Genomic DNA, 27,982 nt, shown 5'->3' with positions numbered 1-27,982 from the left:
GCTGATATGTTGGACGTTGACTAGCTGCTTGAGAGCGAGACCCCGGTGGACCTGGAGTTTTTCTGTTTCTGAGCTTGTCAAACAGTGAAATAAGAGAAGTAACAGCGCATATAATTTCCCAAACTGCTTAAAACTTCTGTGATATTGAATCACTAGGGCCCAGAGGGAGGATCAGACTGATTAATATATCCAGGCGACGATGTTTTAGACATACAAATGTCGACCAGAAGCTATGCGCGAATATCAGATGAAACACAATCGAGCTAGGGATGTCAGTAAAAACTCCATATACCATCAGAGGAATATCAATATCTGCACAAATGAACTTAGATTTATTTTTATAGTATAATTAATTTAAGAGAGTATCTAGCTAACTCTTATAATTAAATAAAAGATCGCCATAAGAATATAGAGAAAACTAAACAAAACCAGGCTTTTATTATAATAATGTATAGGAAGCTGGCGCTGTCACGAAAAACGTGGGAGAGAATTCATGGGGGCGAAGGTCAGATGGAACAGGTGCTAGTTTATTCAGAAGAAATCGCATAATATGAAAATGTGCTGACAAGTTGAAAGAAATCCTAGCACTGATGTGAATAATGTGCGGAAGTCGAGTTCTCAGAGTGGATGGGTGGCTTACGAGAGCGGTTAATGGTGTATTGTGTTGTGCCACATATTGGAATATTAAGTGCGATATTGATCATCCTGCTGAGGGGAGTAGGAGTCGGAGTGATCTGAGGCGGCGGTGGGACCGTGCTGACAGGCTGTGCAAAATTTAAAATATCATTATATCTTCTTGTTTAATGTGATGTAGATTAATACTGTGGGCTGCTTTCGATATTCGTGGTGGCTAGTAGATCGATGACATCCCAGGACTAAAAACATAGACACTAAGAGCATAAGTGGTTATTAAATCGATGAGGTATTTTTCCTTAGGGTGATCTGTTTTGGTTGCCATTGCATGGTATCACAGTTGGTGTTAGTCTCGAATGTCTATCAGCCCGCAAGTTTTCACTTTGCGTGACATGAATTCCGTTCTGCACTGTGGCAGCACTTAGGATGTGCGTTCACCTCCGAAGCTATGTAGTGGTCCGATGACTTTTTTTCCCAAAATTTAACTAGATTCGCTCGCTATTTGGTCATGGATGTCATTGCGCAGTGCACGCTCGAGTCTTGCGTGTCCAAGGATATACTGAGCTAGACAGGGAGGAGATAACAACAAAGCAGAGGAGTGAACATTTCTGTCCAACGGAGTCATTTGTCGTTCGTCTTGCAATCGAGACTGCCAATTAAGGTTGGCAAGTTAAACCAGAATGCAAAAGTCTTGTATTCCACACAAAGGGACCGCTCGTGAAGGAGGAACAGCGTATTGTAGTAAGGCTGCTACCTCCGCAACCGTGGGTGGTTCAGTCTCTTTGCTGATTTCTGGCTGGTGGTGCGGTCTACACTCTGGGTCCAGCTGAGAAGTACTGAAATCGGGCGAGGACGCTTAATGGTGCACGTCTGGTAACAGTTTTGTTGTTGTAGCAGCATAGCATGTGACACTTCTTGTTCAATAAACAAGGCACTTTCTTATATCGAAGTTCTGCCTCTCGAGTATCTGATCCCTGCTAACATTGGCTGAAGGAGGACACTCAATTGCATGAGATGATAAATTTATACTAGTCTACATGTATGTATATTACTGTAGTAACAGTCATGCTTAGGGAAGTAACCTATGGAGATATACAGATGACGATAAAGCCCATCACTTGAAATTAGTTAGACCATGAGCCATACTTTACAAAACATATTATTATAACGCTGCCATTATGTGACGTTTTTCGGTTCACACATTCTTTTTTTCATTCACGTCAGTCAGATCTAGATCGAATGCTTCCAAAGTAATCGACATTAAACACAGGTCTATTTTGTTATCACATTTATTATATTCAAGTTAAAGGTGGTTTGGTGATTTGCGCTATAAAATAAACCAAATAAACAGAAACAACTGAGGACCATAATCCATTGTGCTTCGAGAGATTCTGACCTTGCTAACTTCTGGTAGGTTTTTGGTCTCCATGGTTAAGTATGAAAGGCTTCTCATCCTGGACACATTTCAATAGTAATGGAACATCCTTTATCACGGATAGAGGATATAATGAACGGACAGACCACACACTAAAGATTAAACAAGAGGTGCTGCTTAATAACTATTTTTATTATCGGTACCTTTGTGTCGGTTTGTATTCCATTCTTTGGATTTTCTGTTGGCAATTAATAAGGTAATATTTAAAAATTGAGGTTATAATTTGTAAAATATTACTCCAAAACTTGAGCAGATGCCTAAAAAGCTGATACTTGGCAAGATACGATTAAGTATCTCATCTCTTTACCAATATAGCAAGTTTGAGTTTGGCACTGATGTAGAGATGAGTGTATGGGGCGCCAGTTAAATGTCACATACGGGAGTCACAATAAGTTTGTAAAATCGGCAGACCCCGTACACGGGGTCGTTCCACTGTGATAACCTGAGGACTGGCTAGAGCTATGTGGCTACACCTGAGAAAATACGCCAATATGGGCTACTACTAGATTATGCTGATGAATAATATTAATGTTAAAAAACTAATTTTTCCCTAGGAGCCAAAACTGGTGAGCAGTCAGTAGGGGAGGAACTCGCACATCATTGATAATATAACAAAGGATGGTATGACCTTTTTTTAAGCCAGCTCCACCTTGCTATGACAACATGAAACCACTTGATGGCAAAAACTTGATTCTAGTATGATTGTTGACGCATAGTGGTATAGAGGTACAGGGGTTTGTCTACAACACAAATAGTGACACACTGCGCTCTAGAGCACCTGTGAGCATACTCGACTTATTAGTAGCATTATATCTCTAAACCAGGTCCTAAATCAACGGTATTTGAAACCAAGGTTCTCAACCAAGAGAGCTAAAGCAGGTGTAAAAGCAAGGAACTAAACCAGGTTCTAACACAAAGGGAAATATAACAGCCAGAGCTCTCATAGCCAAGGACTAAGACTGGGTACTAAGACAAACGAATGAGCACCGGGTCTACGAGCCAGGCTAAGAGGACCAACGGAAGATACCTTAAATACCAAGCGAATCAAACTCTGTAAGAGTTGGGGGTCTAAGAGCAAAGGACACTTAAAGCACTTGATGAGGGCTCTCGCTCGCAAGCGTCCGCTAAGACGACCAGTGTCTAAGCAGAGAGGGAACGGGAGTCACAAACCCCGAGTTCTTCTATAAGCAAGGGTAACTAAGATAGGGTGGCGAATAGAACGAAAGGGAGCTGAGAAGCCAGGCTACTATCAAACTCAAGGGGAGGACTACAATAGCACGGTCTGAATACACCGAGACCTAGAACCGGCGCAGGAGACTAACACAAGAGGAACTAAACAAGGTCTAACAAGACAGTCGAAACCTGGATACTAAAAACAGGAGCTAAATTGGGTCCTTAAACGCAAGGTACTACAACCAGTTCAAACGAAATTGAGTGCTAAAGCAGGAGTCTAAAGCACAGACTAAAGAGTCCAGGGATCGTTATAGACAAAGGGCACTAAAGTAGAGTCTAAGCACAGAAAGGGACTTAATAATACATGGAGTCCTGACCAGTATAGCACAGAACTAAACGATATGCTTTAAACTTGATGGACATAAACTTGCAGCGTCGAAACAAGGACTAATCACAGGTATCTACAAGCTAGAAGATCAGAGCTACGTCTCTTAGCGACGAAGTATAGGAACTAGGCAATGGTTTTTCATCTTTCAAAGATCTATAAGATGATGGACTTTTACCTAGGTTTCTAAGAAACGCGAGACTGACACAATTTGTTCTGGATACCCACAGAGGACTATACTAGTCTAACCAATGGACTTAAATGCAGATACTAAACCAAGGAGTATAGCAGTCTCACACAAGGACTGAAACCCAGAGTCTTAATTGAAGGCATATAACCAGGGTCTATACCAAGTACCACAAATCTCGGGTCTAAAAAGGACTAAAACAGTCATCACTGGGAGAGAGGAAAGATAAGAAGCAGGTCTAAACAATGAGACTAAATCGGTTGAACACAAGCGCCATTCGTAATACCAGAGGTCTAAGCAAGAACTAAGCGCCACGTCTTAACGCGAACCGTACATAAAGTTCGGGTTAAATCAAGGCTATTAACGAGTTTGAGAGCCAAGGAAACTAACAGGTCTAACAAGTGACTAAAAGCGATAAGTATCAAAGTCTTTTAGACTCAAGTCCGAAGTCAAGTTCAGTCAACGCAAGTTCCAGGTCGGTGTTCGAGGGTCACGTGGCGCAAGTTAACGCAAGGGTAAGGGGCGCGAGAGTCGAGGTTTTGGGGGGCGGGTGTGGATGCGATTTGCAAGGGTGCTTTAAACCGAAGGCGGGCGCAGAGAATTATGGGCTAGATTGGTGTAGGCACTTTATATGAATTTAAGATAAATTGTACTTAAAAAGTCCAGGGTATATTGTTATATATAGAGGTATAGAGGGTAGGAAGAGTTGGTAAGAAAATGGCGTTTCTTTGTTCCTTTAACAACTCGGGCGAGAAAAATATATTATTATATATATAATTAGGATATTGACTTATTAGTAGATTCCTATCATGGAATAAGTGTGTTTTTCCTTAATTTCAAGCAACGTTCAAATTTGTTTCTTATTTTAACTACAAAAGTTGTGTGTTTTTCTTTATTCTTAAGTGTAGCAGATGTGTTTGCCTTATTCTAAATGCAAAAAGACTTCCATTTTGGCAGATTCAGGTTTACTGAACGATAGAGTTGGGAGAAGGGTGTTACTCAGAGATATTGTAAAACTTTTTTAATTCAAGGTCATCTTAAGGTGTGGTGGGGCTAGTAGTGTTGTCGGTGATTTTTTGGCGGGTGAAAATGTCTTGACCGAAATCTTAACCACAATCAGAGCAGAATAGAAAGAATTCAGATGTGGGGTAGAAAGGGGTGCTGTGCTCAAGGTCGGTTGACCAGGAGGGTGTAGGAGCAGCCTCAAGTGCGAGTGCGGCAAATCCAAGTAATTACCTTCAGTCTTTTGGCCCATTTCATCAAGTCGAGTCTCAAATTCCCTAAAAAGGTAAGGTGGACGGGGGTGGAATTTGACGGTGGTCGGGAGTCAAGGTTGCACGGACGTGTGCAATGCGCCGGGAGCCGGTCTGGGTAGAGGGAGGATGTCGGTGGGGAGGGTGTCCAGGAAAGTGCTATATAGGGGGAACTGTCTAGAATGAGGATAAACACAGGTCTAATCTGATATACTATAATCAGTATTATAACCAGGACTTAACTCGAGTGTCTAATCTGATGGATACTTATGAAATTTCCAGTCGCCTGTCTTGTCTTATCATTCTGCATAACTTCACCATAGAACTGCATCAGAGTTTTTTGCTCCTCCAATACACGAAAAGGCAAGTATAAAGAAACGAGGTCATAACATGAGGCACAAAAACTCAATGTGAGTAACTGAGTGACTATAATATAAATAACGCCAGTGTTAACAAACTAAGGTACTAAACTTAGATGCTATATCTATAGGACTGAAGCTAGTCTCAACAAGGAGGACTAAGGACCACGTCTAACTTCTGAGGCAAAACAACAACGTGGGTCTATAGAGACTATATGTGGCTAGAATCAGGTCCTAACTATCTGATGTGCACTTAATATGGGTGCTGATCAGACATAGGAGAGACCGTAAAGTGTCTCCACGGTATGTAAGACACCAGATCGTAATGTAGACTTATACCAGGTGAGAACAAAGTATTATATCATGAATTGCTAAACCACACTCTAGCAGAGAAAGTGTCTATGAACCAGTAGAACTAAACAGCAAACATCTTAGGTCATGCCAAATCAACAATCTGGTAGTTAAATTTCTGCACGGCTTAGGTACATGCAACAACTGAGTCTTCTGTTGAGAGCTTAGTTGACATAGACATCTAGAACCGAAATAGGCGTTAACAGACCACGACGGAACTTAAGTCTCTGGGTATCATGCATAGTCTAATCTCACTTTACTCAATACTTCAGATATTGTCTAACTATAGCTTCAAGACTCAAAAAAGATCAATCAAAGAAGGTGGTCTACTCATCGCGAGCAGCAAGCCCAGGAAGTGAGGCAGAAGAGAGTGTAGGACAGATCGCAAGTGACAGGTACGCTATCCAGTTGTGCAAGACACGGAGCACGCAGTACCTCGTCCGTATGTGTCGACCTCATCTTAGTGATTGTCGGTTGCTGGCAGTACGTGAACACTTGCGCACAACATCGCTTCTTTTTCGCACATTAATTGATTCCAGTCACTTGATATCTTAGTGCCTAAAACTTCATACTAGACTCAGAAGTCTGCTAACCATCAGGAACTTCACGTAGACGATTCATAGCGACATGATCTGGTCAAGGGAACCATGAAGCTCACTTGACCATATCTGAAAACACAAACAAATAGGGAGGGCAGGGGTCACTCACTTTATGATTGTTTTTACTTTTGATTCAAAAGGATAAATCTGTTCCTCTGCATAGTGTAATTCGGCGAATGCTTTTCAATGACATGCCAAGATGACCGATTCAAGATCGGAATTGCAACTCGGTTGTGGTCAATCTCGGCTGTCGCTGAAAACGTCTACGGAGTCTTTGTACTACACGGTCGGTTCGGGACCACTAGCTGTCTCGCATGGACGCTCACTTCGCTTTCTTCGTCTGTTTACTCTTGATACTATGGTCGCTGCTGAGCTACAACATCAAAATCACCCTCCTCTCACTCGGCCGAGCTGAGGCGCGACTCTATCACTCGGGGAAAGACCCGAAGGGTTGGCGTGAGGAGAAAGCACAGACTGCGTGTTGGGAGAGGAAGTAAAGTACGAGGCTGTACTGCAGCCATACTCGCAGTGCTACTTTGTACCAGCCCGGCACAGCCGGTGAGCAAAGACGGGGACGGCGATCGTGAGCATCGAGTTTTCTCACGCTGCTCAACTCACTCACGCTCATCTCACGCACAGCAAACCAATGGCAATGTCTAGATGTAAGAGCGTCTTAACAGCCACTGAGTTTATAATCAGTGCTATTGGTTGGTCGTCTGGTGTCATGTCTCACATGGCGTGTACGCGTTTTGGCTACTAGGACAATTGTTGTGGACATTTCAAAAATCACATTATAGGATTAGGGAACAGACAAAATATCTCCATACAAATTATTGGGCCATTTTATTTTTAATAAACAAAAAGATAAATGTATAGTTTGACATTTTCTCATACCGTTCAGACTCATAAAGATAGTTCAATTGAAACTCTACTGATCGCTCTCACCATTATAGTATATTATTATGACTGATATCATGAGATGTATTATCAGTTGATTGAAAGACATTATCAGGGTATATCTCAGCGCGCACTCATCTCGAATTGTGCTGCAAGCACGCACGCTCGACTCTGTTCGAGGATGGTAGCACACAGGAGCTAACTGAGATGAAGAAGTCGTCAGGTACAGGGCTTGCACTGAAGATGTTGGATTGAGGCAGGACACGTGAGTCGAAGACTGCTGGCACCACCCAACACCATCTACTAGCACCTTTTAGGTGAGGAAATTATTAGATATATATCATCTTCTATGTCATATATTTAATGTGTACTAGGTCTTTTGCAGAGCAGAGTATGTTCTGTCTTCCCCATAGAATACGATAGATATGCGTTACAGTTGTCTATGCATTAATTCTTGGGTCTTGATGCTGAACGTACTGCCTGCGGCAAGAAGGCGAACTGATCCACTCACACATGACAGTATTAGCACGAGGTGCACAACACCGATGGGAACGGACGAAGACAATCGGTATTTGGTAACATCGCTTTCATCGAATTACGAAAAGTGGAACAACTACTAGACTATCAACACTCGTGCGCACTCAGCTAGCTCTCTCTCACTAAGTGCCATTCTATTGAAAATTTCATATATTAAGAACAGCGAGCATCAGCTCGCATTATGGAACCAGCTGGCTCATCTTCTCTTCGCTCGCCACTCGTCACTCACTATGTTTTAAAACCACATCTCACTTATCTTTAATGAAAGGCTCAGACTTCTGTGCGTTTTTTTTTGTAATTGACTTCATAATAAGGAAAAAAAATGACGAGAGTTTTCAAAGAGTTGAAAAGTATCTTGTGTTTAGTTCATATGTGGTACAATTATCACTTCATGCTTCTACTGAACTAAGAGATTATGAGTAATCTTAATGATTGAATAGTACTCACCGTCATACTCGCACTCACTCTGTTAACTCTATAGCGAGATTATTACAACACTTAAAGTATAATACGTTCTAATATCTTCATTGGCTTATAGTAAGCAAAAAATACAATTCTCATCTTAAGTAGTGTGGAGTATATGTTCACACAAAAATTGATAAGCTTCCTCATCTCGCAATGTAACCTCCTGGTGTAAGCTTTTGGGAGAAAGGATGTAAGTGATCATATCATGCATCAATAAAACGCAGACTAAGAGGTAAGAAAGAAGTAATAAGAAACTAGATGAGGGTAAGTTCTTAAATTACGTGGGAGAATTGAAATTTGTAATGTTGAATAATATTGGAGTCGGTGTCCTGTTCTCTCACTAAAGATTCTTAAAGTTAGAGATCTATATGGTAGATGAGGTTGCATATATCTACTATCGTGGGTGAGTTTGACTTATCAAATCTACTACTACTACTTTGACTCCACTGGTCAGGCCAGGTGACGACTATACTACTAGACCTACTGCAGCAAAGTGGAATCGAGTGTGGAATTGTAAATATATGACGAGTGAGGTGGGAAGTGATGGGTTGATTGTGTGTTAAAGTATTGCGTTATTTGGTAAGATGTAGAGTGGTAGTTAGATAGGATAGATAGGTGGAGGAGTAATTTGGAGCATGGTTGGAATAATGAGAAATGTCGGGCGAGGCGTGTAATAGAGTGGTGTATTAATAAGCTAGTAATAAGTTGAGGAAGGTGAGGTGAGTGTAATAGTGAGGTATATTGCGAGTAGGTGAGATGAATAGTGGACTGGTGTATAATAATGAAATATTATTGTTGTAATTATTGTAATTAATAGTAGAGATAATAATAGGTATTATGGATGTAATAATAATTAATAATAATAAAAATAGTAATAGTGATGAAAGGTAGTGGAAATAATAGTAGGAATAATAGTGATAATAATAACAGTAATAATAATTAATAAAAAGAAATGCCTTTAGGGTTATGTTTTTTGAGATTGTGACATATGGTGAAAGATGATGAGGGGAACTGATGATGGTGAAAATAAATATTAGTTTGAGTATAGGGACTAATACATTTTAAAAATAAAAAAAAAAAAAAAAAAAAAAAAAAAAAAGGGAAGGAGAGAGACAAAAGGAACTTCAATTATAAATGGCCGCAGTGTATCAATGTGTTCGGGAGCCTAGCGGTGTATTTATGTTGCACTATCACATTTATATTGTTTTGACTTTGTGTTGGTGTGGGTGGTTGGGGGGAAATGGGGGGGGGGGGCTTTTTTGTATTTGTTGTGGTGTTGTGGTTATTGCTTTATGTTTTTGTTTTATGTTGAATATTGCAATTGTTAAACGTTGATGTTTGTTTTGTTTTTTTTGAATGTTATGTTCTGCTGTCTTTAAAAAAAATTAAAAAAAAAGAAAAAAAAAAAAAGAAAAAAAAAAAAAGAATTCATAAAACATATGGTGGGGGGTTAGCTGATAATGTCCCCACCAAAGCTAAGACCACCAAACCTACACCCTTGCTTTCCTCAAAATAGCGTAATGTGGGCCCTTTAAAGTCACAATTCTCACAGTTCTCGACAAATGTTTTCTAGTGAGCTACATGTGAATATTCTGTACCAAACTAAACGAATCAACTTACACGCAGAGATTTGGAGATAACATGAAAACAAGCCAAACATTTTCAATGTCATGTTTCATCCCTCGGTCTATTTCACCAATTATGCAAAAATGTGTATCCGAGAACTACAGTAATTACTCCATGTTTGGACCGGGCGCCTCCCCGTCTCCGCTGCTGTCCCGGTTTCACGATGGCGAGCACCCAAAGCGGCGATCTGGGAGGCGCTACGTGAAATTACCATGACGATACAAGGACTGCGATGGACGAATATTAATTAGGACACGCGTAATGAGTAATTGATTGCTTTTTTATGCTTGTCAAATACGGAAAACATCAACAGCTCGAGTGCAAATGCGTTTAGGAGGTAATTGGAAAGTATGTGCGATGTGTAGGGGCCACATGATGGATGGGAAATGTACAGTGTAGAGATATGAGCCATTACATTACGACGAGTGACAGGTGAGGAGATTAACATGGATCTAACATGGCACCTGTTAGCGGGTGGGATATAATGGAGCGTAAAGGTGCACTGTGTAACTTTTATAATGGGGGTCTGTCACTTGCTTCTCTCCAATTACAATTATTTATTAGTAAAAATACCTTAAAAACACGCTTTGCTTTCTGAATGTCAGAGAGATTGGCATTACATAAATCTGACCTATAACTAGACTTGGTATTTCCATGTACCTTATTTTTCAGACTATAAGGCGCACTTAAATCCTTAAATTTCCTCAAAAATTGACAGTGTGCCTTATAATCTGGTACGCCTTATGTATTAATTCTGGTTATGCTTACTGACCTTAAACCAATTTTATGTGGTATACGACGCTCAAAAATCTGTCAAAGTGTTTTAGTACGACTTTGGTAGCGAATACGAATATGATATGAAGCCGCACAGATTGATGGATTGTCAGAACATTACTGCTATCGTAGTCAGGAGCCTCGCGGAATCCGACAGAAGCTGACCACATCAGTTCACAAAGAGTGAGCTGATTTTTTCAGCGCTTATAGTTTATGCAAATCAGCCATGTGGTTTTAAGTTTTGTTTCTGTAAAACGTAAACAAATGTGCATAAAGCTGAATTAAACACATTATTACTCAATGTATATTTGAGTCGTCCTGTAGGAAATTTAAAAATTGACTTAAATGATCCACACACGTTCACATTCCTAATACACGTTCACCAAGATAGGGAGGCAACGCCGAGCGATTTACGCCACGATCTGCCAATGGATCATGGATACCTGGGCTAAGGATCAGTCTCAAGTGTTGTCCAGTTGTTTCGCTTAATGCACCTTATAATCCGGTGCACCTTATGTATGAAAATAGATGAGATAATTAACATTAGTGATATTGCGCCTCATAATTCAGTGCGCCTTATAGTCCGAAAAATACGGTAACTTATTCCTGTAATGGGGGCTTGTGATGTGATGATTTTTATAACATTATTTTAGTATTATTTTCATTGCTGTGTATGAAACAGGAACAGGATGGAAAAGTAAAAGTATTTTTATTTTAGTTTGAGCCCTGCTGAAAAGGTTGAGAGGGGTATTTTTTTTTAGCACATTTATAGTTTGAGCAAACAAATCAAAATCACTACATTTGAGGCTTTAGTAGATCTCAAAATATGCACAGAATACTAATACTAATACTACTACTTAAACAGGAGCATTAATACTTTTACTTAGGTAGATTTTTTTCATGTGATATTTATATTTTTACTTGTCTGCTCTGGTATCTGTACTTTTATTTAAGTAACAAAAGTGAGTACTTCTTCCACCACTGAGTATGAGTTACCTTCGACCTCCAGCTCCGCCTTAGACTCCCCTCCGTTGGTTAAGGCGTGGTACGTGCCGATGTCTTCCTTCGTGGCTTCATTGATGATAAGGATGTGTCTCTTTCCGTCTTTCTTAAACCTGTACTTTGACCCAGCCGTTTCCTTGCTCAGCTCCACTCCGTCTTTCATCCTGAAGACGAAATGTGGTCAAACTTTAAAGGTCCTCTGTCACGCAAAATGGACTCTTGTGAGCTTTAAGTCATGTTTTAATGTTGTTACCTCCACAAAAACAGACCTGGAGCTGTGTTTTGTTTCATTCACACATTCACTAGAATAATTTGGATGATTTCAGCAGTGGAAATGTTACTCAGGGTGACTATGTGAACAAAACACAACACAACTCCAGGTATGTTTTTGGTGTAATCACATTTGAACATGGCTTAAAGCTCTCGAGTCAATTTTACTTAAACTGAAATCTTATGTTGACTGAACAGATGGTTGTGCATTTGTTTCCTCACCACTTGACGTTAGCTCCCTCCTCAGACACCTCCACCTCAAACTCCACCTTCTCTCCGACCACAGTGTGAACATCGTCCAGCAGCTTCGTGATGGTCACCGGGGGCTCTGGGGACAGGAAATCAAGGTGAAAAATACAGATCAAATAATAGTGATCATGTCTTTTTCGTGCATTTTGCCAGTTCAAATTGCATATGACAGCTTAGACTCATTACACATAGTTAAATTATTTTAATGAACTGACTAAAAACATTGTCTAGTTTTTCAAGTTTTTAACTTTGGTGAAGTCTATAATGTTACTTCCTGGTTGGACATGGGCAGCAGATGTGACATATGCAGGTCATACAACTGTTACTTTGGAAGTAGAATGTGCATCTCACAGGTTTTTATGGGTTTTTCTTAGTGCTGTCATGCGATTAAAAAAATTGAGAGATTAATTAATTATGATCTGTAATTAATTAATCTAATTAATCTCATTTTAATCTCACCTAAAAATTGCTGAGAAAAGCCTTCAATTAGAGGTATTTTCATTTAAATTCATTATTACATTATTGTGGCAGATCAAAAGACTGATATAGATTTAAAAAAGTGACTTTATAAAGTCATTTATTGTTTAACAAATCTCTCCAAATTGGCTGTTGAGCCCAAGTCTCCATGAATAAGAAACTGTGTTTGCTGTAAAGTTAGCAAAGACGAGGAAATCTGAACATAATAACTTTTGTTTACTTAAAGACAATAAAAAGTCCAGTCTTTCCTTAACCATATTAAAAATATTATTGATAGAGAAATGCTTTATATATGAGATCACTGGTTTTAGTCCTGGTTTAGTCCTGGTTTAGACCTGGTTTTAGTTCTGGTTTTAGTCCTGGTTTAGTCCTGGTTTTAGTCCTGGTTTAGTCCTGGTTTAGACCTGGTTTAGACCTGGTTTAGACCTGGTTTTAGTTCTGGTTTAGTCCTGGTTTAGACCTGGTTTAGACCTGGTTTTAGTTCTGGTTTAGACCTGGTTTAGACCTGGTTTTAGGTCTGGTTTTGTCCTGGTTTAGTCCTGGTTTAGTCCTGGTTTAGACCTGGTTTAGACCTGGTTTTAGTTCTGGTTTAGTCCTGGTTTAGTCCTGGTTTAGTCCTGGTTTAGACCTGGTTTAGACCTGGTTTTAGTTCTGGTTTTAGTTCTGGTTTAGTCCTGGTTTAGACCTGGTTTAGACCTGGTTTAGACCTGGTTTAGTTCTGGTTTTAGTTCTGGTTTAGTTCTGGTTTAGTCCTGGTTTAGACCTGGTTTAGTCCTGGTTTAGTCCTGGTTTAGTCCTGGTTTAGACCTGGTTTAGACCTGGTTTTAGTTCTGGTTTAGTCCTGGTTTAGTCCTGGTTTAGACCTGGTTTAGTCCTGGTTTTAGTCTTGGTGTTAGTTCTGGTTTAGAGGCTCACAGGAGGAAGTGCGGTTTACGCCGCGTACGTGAGAAAACACGATCCACACGCGGCTCACGGGAGCACGTCGGTGTCCACGCAGTAACTACGGAAGGAAACGTGGTCCGCGCGTTCTCAGGTTAATGACGATGATGAAGGTGTGTGTTTGTTTGTGTGTTTGTGTGTGTTTGTGTTTGTGTGTGTTTGTGTTTGTGTGTGTTTGTGTTGTTTGTGTGCGTGTCCCCTCATGTGGCAGGTCACTATAGGACAGTAGTGCAGACATCATGAGTCTATGCAGGTTGTTTTCAGGCGATATTATATTTGTTATTTTCTTTTATATTTCACGTCGGGAGAATAATTTTCAAGACATGAATGTGTTTTACCTGTGCACTGCTGCCTCTGTTCTACAGGCTCTTGACCTCGTCCATTGTGCGACTGACGCCGCCAACGTTAACATGACGTTTACATCGCTCTTACTGCGCGTGTTTTGTGTGGGTTTCCGGCAATGAGTGGAATTACCGAAATAAAAAAATGTATAAATGTGTTTTGTGTGTGTGTGTTGTTGTCCCAACAACACATAAAAACAGGTTTTATAATAAAGCAACTCACATACAGAAACACTAAAGTTAGAGATTAAAAATGAGATTAACGCGATTAAAAAACATAACGCGCTAAATATGACTGTAATTAATTAATCGCAATTAACGCGATAATTTGACACCCCTAGTTTTTCTAATTACCTCCGCCAAGGACGTTATGTTTTTGCCGGCGTTTGTTTGTTTGTTTGTTTGTTTGTTTGTTTGTCTGTTAGCAACATAACTCAAAAAGTTATGGACCGATTTGATGAAATTTTCAGGATTTGTTGGAAATGTGAAAAGGAAGAACTGATTTCATTTTGGGGTGATCCGGAAGAAATCCTGGATTCTGGATCACTTTGAAATTTTAGTTAACATTGTGGTAAATGGGCCAAAAATTTTGTTTCTCAATATCTGGGTTAATTATTGACCAAACCCCATGAAATTTGACTCAGGGATGGACAAGGATCCTCTTTCATATTCAAAGGCTGATCCGGATCTGATCCAGAAGACTGATTTTATCGCAATTTATATAAAAAATGGGGGTAGTCCTTGGCGGAGGTCTGCGCTCTCTGAGTGCTTTTCTAGTTATGACTTGGTTAGGCTGAATAGTACCCCTGATAAATATTTATCATAGTTAAGTGGCAGTTTGTGGAAAAAAGTACAGGAAAATACAGAAAGTATCTATTTGCATTAGTCTTGTGTAATTGATGTAAATTTGAAGCTGCACCCTCCTCAGAGGTTTGGAGTTGTATCCTCCTGAGGCAGAGGAGTTGTACCCTCCTCCTCAGAAGGTGGAGCTGTGTCCCTGTCCCCTGTAGGGGGAGCTGTACCTTTGACGAAGAGCTCAGTGAAGCACTTCTCGTCGTCCACCACACACTCGTACGCTGCGTCGTCCGACAGGTTACACTTGTTTATGGTCAGACTACGAACGTTTCCCACACTCTCCATGACGTACCTGCAAAAAACACAGTATTAGTCCTGCTCTAGTCCTGGGCGAGTATTAACATGTTTAAAAAGTTTCACTTCGATATTTGACGCTCTGCTTCTCCCCTCCCTTTGCTCTCCACACTAAGTCACTCCCCCTTCAGAGTGCTTCAAAACACAATCAAACTACTGCACATCGCATCATGTACTGTACATTTGTCAAGCTGCCATGTACAGTTTTGTATTATGTTTATGTTTAAATAAGGCCTGAGAGAGATCACTAAATGATACAAACATGCAAGGATGACATTTAAAACCTCTTCAGGCATGTTTTTTGATGAAGGAACAACATTATAAAAATAAATAAATAAAAAATACACATGACATTTTGCATAGTACCCCCTCTTTAAGTATTTAGACATGAGGAAGTGAATAAGTACATTATATATTATTAGTATTACTCTGGTTTACCTGCTTTAATCCTGAGGCAGACCTGATTTAGACTCATTTATCTGGACTGTTATAAAGAGAGGACTTTCTGAAGTGGTCCCTGAAGTGAGCCAGTTCTGTCTGCGTATATTTACTGTAGAAGAGCTCGGAGCAGCAGGTATAAAAGTGAACTACGCACTACAGTGATGACAATACAGGCCTGAAGGATCACTGCTGATGTCACACAATGACTTCTCTCATGTCAAGGCGATGCACACAGTGTGGGATGTGGAGAGCCAAAGTGAAGATGTACAGAAGGTGAAACGAGTGAAAAAGCTCCTGTAAGGTTCGCTAACAGGTATTGAGTCTGACGTGAATAGAAAGATGTTGTTAAGATGGATGGATCTTGCCCCTTAAAGGTCCTATATTACGCAAAACTGACTCTCTTCTAATGACTTTGTGAGCTTTAAGGCCTTTTATAATGTCATACAGAGAGAGAGACAGGGATAGAGGGATAGAGTGGAAGAGACAGAGGGATAAAGAGAGAGAGAGAGACAGAGGGACAGAAAGAGAGAGGGGATAGAGAGAGAGAAGGATAAAGAGAGAGAGAGACTTATGTGTAGAGACAGAGACACAAAAAGACAGAGAGATAGAGAGAGACAGAGAAAGATAAGAAAGAGAGAGTGACAGAGAGAGACTCAGATATAGAGAGACAGAGAGACGCAGAAAGAGAGAGATAGAGCGATAAAGAGAGAGCGATGGATAAAGAGAGAGAGTGACAGAGAGACTCAGATGTGGAGAGAGACAGGGAGACACAGAAAGAGAGAGAGAGAAGAGATAAAGAGAGAGAGAGAGAGACGGAGAGAGATTTAGATATAGAGAGACAGAGAGAGACAGAAAGAGAGAGATAGAGCGATAAAGAGAGAGAGACAGAGAGTCAGATACAGAGCGAGACAGACAGAAAGAGAGAGATAAAGAGAGACAGAAAGAGAGAAGGAGAGACAGAGTAAAATAGAGAAAGAGAATGGTAAAGAAATAGAGAGACCGAGAGAGTCAGAGACACACAGAGAGAGAGAGAGAGAGAGAAAGATAGAGAGAGAGAGAGACAGAGAGAAAATCAGAGAGAGAGACAAAGGATGATAGAGACAGAGAGAGATAGAGAGAGACAGGGAGAGTCAGAGAGAGAAAGAGAGAAAAATAGAGACAGAGAAAGATAGAGCAAGAGAAATACAAGAGAAAAACAGAGAGATAAGAAAAAGAGAGAGAGATAGAGAGAGACAGAGAAAGAGAAAAACAGAGAGACAGAGAGAGATAGAGACAGAAAAACAGAGAGATAGAGATAGACAGAGAGAGAGAGACAGAGAGAGAGATACAGTGAGATAGAGAGACAGAGATAGACAGAGAGAGAGAGAGACAGTGAGATAGAGAGACAGAGAGAGAGACAGACTCACTTGGCCGACGGTTTGATTTCCTGCCCGTTCTTGAGCCACCTGACGGTCGCGTTGGGGTCGGCCACTTCCACAGACATGGTCATCCTCTTCCCTTTGTCCACAGAGTACGCAGAGTCCAGTTTCCTCAGGAAGGCTGGCACCACAAAGAGAGGGAGAGAGAAAGAGACACTGTTTCAGTTCAATTTCGAAAAACACAAAATGACAACACCAGTCAACTTGTAGGGCCGAAAAGGTCCTATATTACGCAAAATGGATTCATGTGAGCTTTAAGACATGATATAATGTTGTTACCTCCTCAAAACAGACCTGGAGTTGTGTTTTGTTTCATTCACACGTTTGAGCAATATTTTATAACCGCTACTTTTAACTTTTAGTTCAGTGGAGATTGGCAATTCCAGCCCTGAAATGATCCAAATGATTCTATAGAAGGTGCATAGAGTTTAAATGGTAACTGGTTAAATGTTTAAACTGCACTTTTCCACTTTCAAGGCACTCAAAACACTTTACAACAAGGAACCACTCACCCATTCACACTCACACATTCATACACCAGTGTACGCAGACACTGGGGGCGAGGTGGGTTAAGTGCCTTGCCCAAGGACACAACGACAGCATTCATGTGTGGGAGCTGGAATCACACTCCGTGGATTTGACCGCTCAACCGATGATGTTCATGTCGAGAGCGGAGTTCGAACCATGTGGCGGATATCGGTGGACAAACGCTCTACCAACTGAGCAACTGTCTTCAAAATCACAGTGGAGCACTTCCTGTATCACCACATGACATCACAAGGTGGAACTCAGCCTAAGCATGCAGGTTTGTGCGTTAAACATGTGTGAATAAAACAAAACAAAACTCCAGGTATATGTTTTTGATGAGAAAAACATTATAACATAGATCTGAAAATAACTTAATATAGGCCTTTTAAAGATGCATTGTGTAACTTTTCTGGTGGAGCGCCGTCAAATGCTTTTCTCTGTGAAGATGTTATTGCTTTGGAATGTTTCACAGTGTGGTATTAAACCTTTCTATCTTCATGGAGACCAAACCAGACCAATTTACAGGTCAGATCTGTGGTCAGACGATTTCACTTCGTGGAAACCGTCTGACCTCGCAGCATTACAATTCGTTCGCTCGAGGGTAGGCGGGTACTTTTTATTATCTAACCAATCGCTGCTATTTGGTCGTGACGTATGCTAAATATTTTATTAAGCTTTTCCCAAATCCCGTAGGAAGAAAAGCAATAACGGCTTTCCCCTTGATAAAATTCCAGCTTTAAATCCTCGAAATCGGGAATCGTTGCCAACACAGAATGTACGGCTCTTCACTGATTGGCTGGTGTCCGAACTCACACTTCCGGGGTTTTCGCAGACAGTCTACAAACAGTATTCTGATTCCTGACCTAGTCGCTGGAGAGAAATTAAATTGAGCGGAGGCACTCGGTGACGAACCCTCCACCAGAAAAGTTACACAATGCACCTTTAAAAGAAGAACAGTAGTATTTTGGAGCTCTCACCATCACTCTTGGTAATCTCCACCTTCTTCATGGCCTTGAGTCTCTTCAGCATCCCTCTGAGGTCTGTGATGCCGTACTGGAACGCGATCTTCTCGTAGTCACACGGTTTGGCCTTTTTCAAAATCTCCCAAACATCCACTTCCTCACACTCAGACTTCTCCCTCTGCTTTTTCTCCCTGGTTTCAGGTTAAGACAATATTAAAATCCCCCAAAATTATCCAGTTATTCAAAGTAGATATAGATGTTTTTAATATGCAAATGACAGGTGTTGGTGATTCTCAAATTTGTATTTATTGTTGATTTGTTGGATAATGCGCATTGTAAATATACATTATAGTTTTACACCAATCAAGATGCAAAAAGTTGAAAAGCATGACGTCACACTGGGGAGAATGCATTCCAAAAGTTCAGCACAATTTACACTTAAGAAATGCATTTTCTGATACTTTAAACATGATTTCAACAAAATACATTTCTTTTTTAAATAAAAAAAAATGTTTTTTTTGGTCAAATCACAATTTCTGTGTATATTTGAGGGGTTCTGGCCCAGTATGCATGGGCCATGAACTGGGCCAAACTCATACACAGAAATTTGGCCAAACTCAAATTCACAGAGGCCAAAATTAAAAACTGGGACTATTTCATCATGGGCCAAACTAAATATTTCTTGAAAGATTTCAACAACATCTGCATGTTTTCTCTTCTTTCGAGATATGTAATGTTAAACCTTTTCTTATTAAAATTAATGTTTAATAATAGTTTTAGTTAAACATTGAATTAAGAAAAAGCATAATATAAAATAATACCAAAATTTTAAATAAATAATGTCTCTACAGTCTATCTGTAGCTGGTGGGCAGCTCTAATACATATTTGATATGATCTCACGGGCCAAATATAATTATATTGCGGGCCAAATTTAACCCCTGGGCCTGAGTTTGACATGTCTGTCCTAGCATGATGTCATGATTTCCAAAGAAAGGAAAGGAAGTACAATTTTAAACCTAAAACAATGCCCAAACTGTGGAAGAAAATGTCAAATTCGTATTCTAATTCTTAAATCAGCATTTTAGTAAAATGAGTGGTTCAACCTGTCACGGGCACTTTCAAATATGTCATATTCACCTTTTCTTTAGTAGAACACTGAAGTCCAACTCTCCAGCGTCTTCATCGGCCCCTCCACTGGAAAAAACACAAAATATCCACAAATTTCAAAGTTGATTTCAATACTAAGTAATACACTCAATTCCCAAATTCTGATACCACATTGATCTTTAGACAATAGGAGGTGATTTTCAACATAAATGTGGTCTTATATGTGTGTGTCCAGGTGGGTTCCACAGTGTTCCATGCGTGTGTACTAGTCTATGTGCTCTTATACTTGTTCTGATACAGCTCAAAGATCATTCTAAACCTATTCAGGAAAGGGTGATTTCTGTCCTTTGATTGTGACTTTTTTTTAACAGCGATACCTGCTCAAACGCAAGTAGTTTCGATACTAGTTCGATACAGATTTTTATACTTTGACCACCCTATCCACATGTATATGCTTGAATTAAAGGTGCACTGTGTTACTCTTCTGGTGGAGGGTCCATGCTTGCACTTATTCAGTTACTATTTTTAAGTGCTGGAAAAAATATCTAGAAAAACAGGCATTCAGTATGGCAGCACTGTCCCACATCTTTGCTCTGATTGGTTATTTATGTGGGCGTGGTTCATCTGCTGGAGCCAACGGGCACTTGAGATCCAATAGCTGCTTCCTTGCTGAAAATAAAATGGATGTCTTTTGAGTCACAGCTGGTGGAAATGGTGTGAAAATACATCTATACGACACGACGCTCAGTGACTATAAAGACGCCAAATGGCAAGAAATTCATGGAGAGAGACATTTTAGGCTCAGACAAAAATCAGTGTAGAAAAGTCTGGCGTAATCTCCGTGACAAGTCTGCGAAAGCCAAAAGGCAGAGCGAGGCGGCAGGCCAGTTCAGAACATCTTTTGAAGTACGAAATGTCAGAGCCCAAACGAACTTTGCTCTTGTTCTTATCACCTCAAGAACAAGAAAAAAGTTCTTATGAAGTTTAAATAGACCTTTACTGTGAGCGGGGTTGCATCTCCACAGATCTGACCTGTAACTTGACCTGGCGTTGTTGCCATTAAGATAGATGTTTAATGTAAATAATAGAGCCTGGAAATAATCTACCACAGGGTCTCCAACCTTTTTCCTTCAGTGAGCTTCCTTTACAAAACAAAAAAGTCTAGACAGCTACAAATTTTAGTGGTGGCAAGAAATTTTGCAAATATAACAGCCATGATAAGGCTTAGATGGGGAACAGGTTAGATCTCTATAAAACATAAACAATGATCCATTTATTAAAGCACAAAGTTAGGCATCAAAATGACACATTTACAGTGGTATTTAATTCTGTTTTACTTGTTCAGCACAGTACACACAACTGGAGCCAAGTCTTTGTTTTGCAAGTCTCAAGTAAGTCTCAAGTCTTTGACCTCAAGTCCGAGTCAAGTCCCAAGTCAAATACAGGCAAGTCCAAGTCGAGTCTCGAGTCACTGGCCCATAAGTCCAAGTCAAGTCCAAGTCATTTCAAGTCTTTAAACCAAACTACCAAATATTGCTTTTTTTTTGCAATTTATATGACTTTTAAGATAAATTGTACTTAAAACAATATAGTATATTTATATATGAGTATTTATAGAGTATATAAGAGTTGTAGAAATTACTTTAGTTAATTTTTCCTTTTTAAATGTCTTGACAAGATCTTAGTGTGAATCATTATGATCAAAATAGAAAGAATTCAGACTTAAAAGCACTTCTCAAATCTTTTCAAGTCACAGGCCTCATGTCCGAGTCAAGTCCCAAGTCACTGACCTTCACTTCCAAGTCAGTTCATTTCATCAAGTCAAGTCTCAAGTCCTAAAAACAGTGACTCATAGTAACTTGTAAGTCCCCACCTCTGGTACATATAATTCAGAAATCCCTTGGCGAGCTACTTGGAAGGGAGTGAAGAGCTACTGGTGACTCCCGAGCTACAGGTTGGAGACTTCTGATCTACCATAACACAGGATTATATTAGAGGATGCTTCATTACCAGTGTGTGTATTTCACTAACTGCCAATCACTGCTAATGTTACCTCCACCTTGAACACCTTCCTCGCACTTAAAACCTTGTTAGTGTTTAAAAACTGCAATCCTCTTTAACGAGAGATGTACAGTTGGACCCGGAAATGGCATCAAAGTTGATAACCCTACAGCAAGAAGCAGGTGATGAACGCTCCACCAGAAAAGTTACATAATGCACCTTTAAATGGGATTAAAATTGCATATGACAGCTCGTAATTGGATAATCTGACTGTGGCCCCTAATTAGCCCCCAAATCCCAGCGCATTCTAACTGCCGACGTGCGTTTTACAGCTATGATTTCTACCAGCCGCGATCACTCGACAATGAGCGTGAGAGGGCCCCCCGGTGGCTCTTTAGGGTTCATGTTTCAGCCTCTTTACCACAGTTAAATGTCTGATGCACTGAGCCCGGAGCTTTATACAGACTGCGGGCCTATGGATCGGATGGCACGGCTGTTGGCACTCACTTCATGTGGGTTAATGCATCGAAACCAGAGGAGCTGATGTTAAACCTACACCGCTCTGAAATGCAACTACTGGGTCCTGGGCTAAAATGGACGACTACAACACGTTTTAGTCTATGGGGAATGGAAGAGTTAAAGGGGCACATATTACGCTGTTTTCTTATCAATTGTGTATTATAATGTTTCCTCATTAAAAACATGTATGGAGTTGTGTTTTGGTTCATTTACACATGTTTAAATCACAAACCCTGCATATTTTAGCTGAGTTTTTCTCTCAAATGGAAAACACTTTTTTCCACCTTGTGATGTCATGTGGTGATACAGGGAGTGCTCTACTGTGTTTTTAAACTCCATACACCTCCACTAGAATCATTTGGATGATTTCCGTCCTGGACTTGAGAACCTCTACTGAACTGAAGGCATAAAACTATAATAAAATCTGGAAGATGAATGCAAGATGGCGCCGTGTTGTTTCCAGTGGCCTGTGCTCAAAGGCGCATGACGTCTGTAACGTGCTCGCCGCGGAGCAGTTGGACCAATCAGAGCTAGAGAGGAGATAGCACGGGCTTTTATGTTGCAAGTTTATGTTGTAAAAATGAAAGAATTAGAAATGAAGAAATAAAAAAGGATCCCTACACAATCCGACCTTTGTGAAAGCTGTCAATGCTCTGTCAGCTGAACGCGAGCAGTTTGAATTCCCAAAAAGTACATTGTGTTCTATGGAAGAATTCTTTCTGGGCCCAAGCTCCCGGGAGCTGCAGTACATAGAGAGCCGAGAAAGAGAGGGATTGCCTTATCCAGTTTTTATCATAGATCCATGGCTAAAGATAAAAGCCACTACATGACATCACAAGGTGGAACAGAGCGTTTTGAGCTTTGGAGATGTAGACAGACTAATAATGCAGGATTACTCAAAATGCGTGAATGAAACAAAACACAACTCCAGGTATGTTTTCGAGGAGGTAACAACATTATAACATGGTTTAAAGTTCACAAAAGTCAGTTTTGTGTAATATATCTTTAACTTCAAATTATAAATCAGAAGTTACGGCCCGACAGTTACTCTTGAAGTTACAAAGTTGAGAAACTACCAAATACTTTTTTACTCTTACTTGAGTTATTGTTTGGATCACTAATTGAGTTATTTCTTGGGATTGTACTTCTACTTGAGTAATAGTATTTGGTTTGATTCCTTTTTATTTCAAACAGTAGAGAAAGAGAGAAACAATACTGAAATAAATACTACATAAACATTGTAAACAACAGAAAAGCACATTTCTGGAAAAGGAGTGGGAAGAACAAAAATACTTACATTAACCTGCCCCTGTTCATGATGTTTCAAAAATTAAAACATTATGTGGTTACTTCTGTACAATGATGACGAAACTTTACAAATATCTACATATAGCTAAATAAATTACATACTATGCATAATAATTTTGATTAAATTTCTTTCTCTTTTTTTGTATTTTACTGTATTATGGTCACACAAACTAATAATAAAGATAAAGAATGCAAAGAAGTTTATCGTTTATGATTGTATCAAAATAAGCAAAATGAGAATGAAGAATGTATGTTTTTTTTTTTTTTTAATACTCAGGTAACAGTGATCAGGAGTTTGCGCTGTCAATCAAACCAGAAAGAAGGTGCCTGATTGGTCAGTTATTACTGTCCATGTCTTGCTTTACGGACAAAATCGTAAAATAAAAACATCCGAATCGTGTGGAGCAGGTCAACGCGAACATTTTAAGGTCAAAATGACATAATTTTACCAATAAAGTTCATTTGATTTGATGGAGCTGGATCGTGCCCCTGCTCACGTCCTATTTGGAGCACAGGCTTGCGAGTTTAGCTATGTCCACTTATATATCCAGTGTATGATGAAGACTGACAGGAATAGACTCTGAAGCCTCCAGACCCGTATGAACATGACTGCTAATCTGTATAGGAAGCTAAAAGTACAACTAGCCTCTTTAACATGACAGTTTTAGGAGATGTGTCTGCACTAAATCAGGGACAGTGACACCAGAGAAGATTTCAGGGATGGGACCTGGACTTTGGTGAAGGACAGACTCACGATCGCTTGAAGGCCTCCAAAATGTTGTCCTGCGTCTCCTCTTGAACAGCTGTAATCAGAGAATGGAAATAAGTCAAGTTTATAAAAATGATATAATTTACAGTGCATTATTCATTCACTCCAAACAGGGATGGGACGATAAAAATAATATAGTTTATCGTGATAAAAAGGGTACACAGTAATCGTTTGAGAGATTTTATATAATTGTGATAATCCCCAACAAATATAATCGACATTTTATCACCAGAATGTGCAGAAAAAAGCTACTTCTCCATGACGTTTTCCTCTTGGCCATTGTTATTTTCACTTATAACAAAATACAACAGCTGTTTAAATATGTAACCTATTCATAACATTAAAATGATAAAATGATAATTATTCATATCCATAACAGTTTTAAATTGTCAGCAACTTTAATAATTATCATGATATAATGGTTCATCGCAATTATTTTGGCGACGGTTGATAATCGTGACTCTAAATTTTAGTATCGTCCCATGCCTAACTCCAAACTCTGTGGGGGTAAGTTATTATAGCCACTAAGGATGTAACAATAACCAAAATATCGTGATATCGCATCGCCAAAGTTCACACAATAATATCGTGGATCATCACAGTATATCAAATTACAAGTCTCTTTTTGGTTAAATGAAGAGTTATGTTGCAGCAATAGTAAAAAAGACAGAGGAAACTACAAAGACCATAATCCTTTGCTCCATTTCAGTGCAGACGACATGAAGAAATAACAGTTCTAAACACTTTTAAGTCTTAGTTCTTTGGATTAAGTCTTGTCAAGGCATTTTAAGAGGAAAAAAATTGCATATTAACAGTTTTGTTTAGCCTCCACAAAATATTGCAATAAATATCGTACCGTGAGATGTATATCGTGAAAATATCGTACTGAGAGATTTGGATATTGTTACATCCCTAATTGTGAGCCTTCCCACCATATCGTGAGCTTTCCCACGATAAAAATATTGTACCGTGAGGTTCATACCGTGAAAATATCGTATCGTGAGACTTGGATATCGTTACACCCTTAATAACCGCAGCTGCTCTGGGGTAGACTCTGATCCACTGACAGAAATTTGGGGGTCTGGGGCAAGAAGCCTTACATGGGCCCCCTTTAATATAAATGAATAGGAAGACCGTCCAGTTCTGGGCCCTTAAAATCCTGGGGCACGGGACAAGAGGCCCCTTTGTCCCCTAACCCTAACCCCCCCCGTCTATTGCAGAGGACTCACGCCCCTCCAACCACTAACACTCAAGCACGCAGCAAATTCATACTTGGCAATGTGGGTGAAGTGACTTGCTTAATGACACAGCAACAGTTTTTGCCACTGGTGCCCCACAGTGACACCTGGTATTCCCAGCGGTCTTAAATTCAAATCTAAGGCCCAGCCCCACTTAGCTTCAAAGATCTAATGAGAGTGTTATATTTTAAGACTAAAGATTATTTTACCTTTATTTTATGCCTATAGACCTAAACTACAACATATCTTTATTTAACATTTATTAACTGTAAATGCAATATTGATCTAAAACACTTATAATAGATACTGACTTTGTGTTCAAAATGACAGAACTGAGATGGTACATTCATACTGACATCTTAACTTGGCAAAGCAGTCGATTTTACCTGTTGAAAACTGGCTATGTGAAATTTTTAAAGGGACAGTTCAGAATTTTGGACATAGGACCTCATTTCCTAGTGAGCCAGAGTGTTGGAGACGTGTGGAGACACTTCTTAAAATATTCCATCCAGTCCTTGTATTTGCAGAGGTCACTGGTGCTAGGCTAGTGCATGTCAATGGCCACAGTTAGCCTGCCGCTAAAAACAGTCTTACCCACTCCACAAAACACCCGAAGCAAATCTATTATTACTCCAGATTGTCCATGTGAATGTCTGTGTCCAAAGAACCATTTTAGAAGTAAAACCAACCTTGTATTTGAAAGATTTATGTCTGAGCAGCAGCAGCATGTTGTACTCCCTGATAGAAAGCTCAGCAGCGGCGGACTGATATATGAGAAAATAGTCCTTCAACATGCAACGATTCATGCGATGCAAGGTTAGTTTTATTTCAAACATTATTCTATCAACACAGACATTTACATGGACAGTCTGGCATAATAACAGATTTACTTCGGGTGTTTTGTAGAGTGGGTAAGACTGTTTTTAGTGGCAGGATAACTATGGCTATTGACATGCACTAGCCTAGCACCAGCGACCTCTGCAAATACAAGGACTGGATGGAATATTTAAAAAAGTGTCTCCACACGTCTCCAACACTCTGGCTCACTAGGAAATGAGGTCCTATGTCCAAACTGTCTCTTTAAACCTGAATATGATCCAGTTTAAGTCCTGGTCTGGTTCAAGCCCCGGTCTGGACTTACCCTGGACTGCGATGTCGAAGTAGCTGCAGTCGTTCTTGTCTTTGGAGCTGATCTCACAGCGGTATCCTCCAGCGTCTCCATCCACCACTTTGATAATACTCATCTCAAACGTGTAGATCTGACACAAAAACAAACACACATAAATACAACTCAACATTCACTTAAAGTCAGACTTCAATCACATTATCATCTTTACTCTGTCTTTCCTCACGACCTCTTGTATTTTCAAGTGTAAAGCACTTTGAATTACTTGTAAAGCACTTTGAATTACTTTGTGTGTACGAATTGTGCTATACAAATAAACTTGCCTTGCCTTAGTTTTATAATTTATTTCTATTGCATTTCATTTTTACTTATACATAGATTTTTATATATTATGCCTTATTTTACACCAGTCTCTTGCTGTCTTTGCTACTTGTTTTGAATTTATTATAACCATTTATATTTGTTTACTATGTTATTATAATATATTAGCGATGTGTGAGCTCCTGCATCCAAATAATTTCGCTTGTGGATCAATAAAGTTTGTCTAAGTCCAAACCCAAGCCCAAACCCAAGCCCAAATACAAGCCCAAGTCCAAGTCCAAGTCCAAGTCCAAGTCCAAGTCCAAACCCAAGTCCAAGTCCAAACCCAAGCCCAAATACAAGCCCAAGTGTCTAAGTCTAAAATAACAATGAGACAAATATACATGGTAATAATAAATTTAAAATAAGAAGCAAACACAGCAAGAGACTGGTGTCAAATAATGCATAATTATATAAATGCATATGTACAAGTAAAAATAAAGTATAGAAAAATATAATAATACAAAAATATCTCAGCTATAAACAGGAAGTCGTAAGGAGAAATAGTTCAAATATGAAAAATGATTCACATGATGACATTGGCATTTACAATGACGGTCATCTGCGATTGTGAACTGCACTGCTTTACAAAGAGAATTAGACCATTTTTACTATACAACAGAATTTCTAGTTTCTCAGATGCCAAATTAGATGATGATTAAATACATTTAAATCATTTGCTAAATGAGATGTTTCCTAAAAAATGGCAAAGGGGCTCCTCTTCCAAAAGCTGTAATTATCTATAGTCCGGACTGTTCGAGCCAAAGAAAGAGTGCGTTTTAATGTCCACACTATTCTCTGTAGTGGTAATTTAGTAATAATGTTCTTCTTCAAACTGAAAGCGCTCTGATCCACCTTGTGATGTCATGTGGTAGTACAGGAAGTGCTCCACTGTGTTTTTAAACTCCATACATCTTCACTAGAATCATTTGGATCATTTCAGTCCAGGTATATTTCGTGGAAGTAACAGCGTTATTATTTTGTGTAACTTTTTGATTACGGGTCTGTCACCTGCTTGTTTCCATGGATACGTCACTTCTCTGCCTGCAATGTTCCACAGTATGACATTAAACAGCTCTGCCTTACATTTATTAAATTACAAC

General features: G+C 39.6%; 1 protein-coding gene across 1 annotated transcript; it reads right to left on the bottom strand.

The window, feature by feature from the left end:
- Positions 1-684: 684 nt before the first annotated feature.
- Positions 685-27,441, bottom strand: LOC129408633 (myosin-binding protein C, fast-type-like). The gene is made up of 10 exons (XM_055152695.1): positions 27,430-27,441; positions 26,535-26,652; positions 24,141-24,189; positions 19,589-19,645; positions 18,466-18,641; positions 16,949-17,081; positions 14,975-15,099; positions 12,169-12,274; positions 11,671-11,840; positions 685-764 (listed from the first exon to the last, which is right to left on the bottom strand). Exons 1-10 carry the CDS (start codon positions 27,439-27,441, stop codon positions 685-687), a joined length of 1,026 nt encoding a protein of 341 aa, XP_055008670.1.
- Between the last annotated feature and the right edge of the window lie 541 nt (positions 27,442-27,982).

The sequence above is a fragment of the Boleophthalmus pectinirostris genome, unplaced genomic scaffold (assembly GCF_026225935.1).
Source record: "Boleophthalmus pectinirostris isolate CB_2022bp ecotype Guang Dong unplaced genomic scaffold, ASM2622593v1 HiC_scaffold_17, whole genome shotgun sequence".
In the NCBI taxonomy this organism is placed as follows: Eukaryota; Metazoa; Chordata; class Actinopteri; order Gobiiformes; family Gobiidae; genus Boleophthalmus; species Boleophthalmus pectinirostris.
This window is presented reverse-complemented; position numbering and strand designations above follow the sequence as displayed.

Coding starts and splice junctions, on each gene's coding strand:
- LOC129408633 (XM_055152695.1), bottom strand. Junction 18,642..19,588: donor AGTGTTCTACTAAAGAAAAG/GTGAATATGACA, acceptor ACCTGAAACCAG/GGAGAAAAAGCAGAGGGAGA. Junction 11,841..12,168: donor GAGGGAGCTAACGTCAAGTG/GTGAGGAAACAA, acceptor TTTCGTCTTCAG/GATGAAAGACGGAGTGGAGC.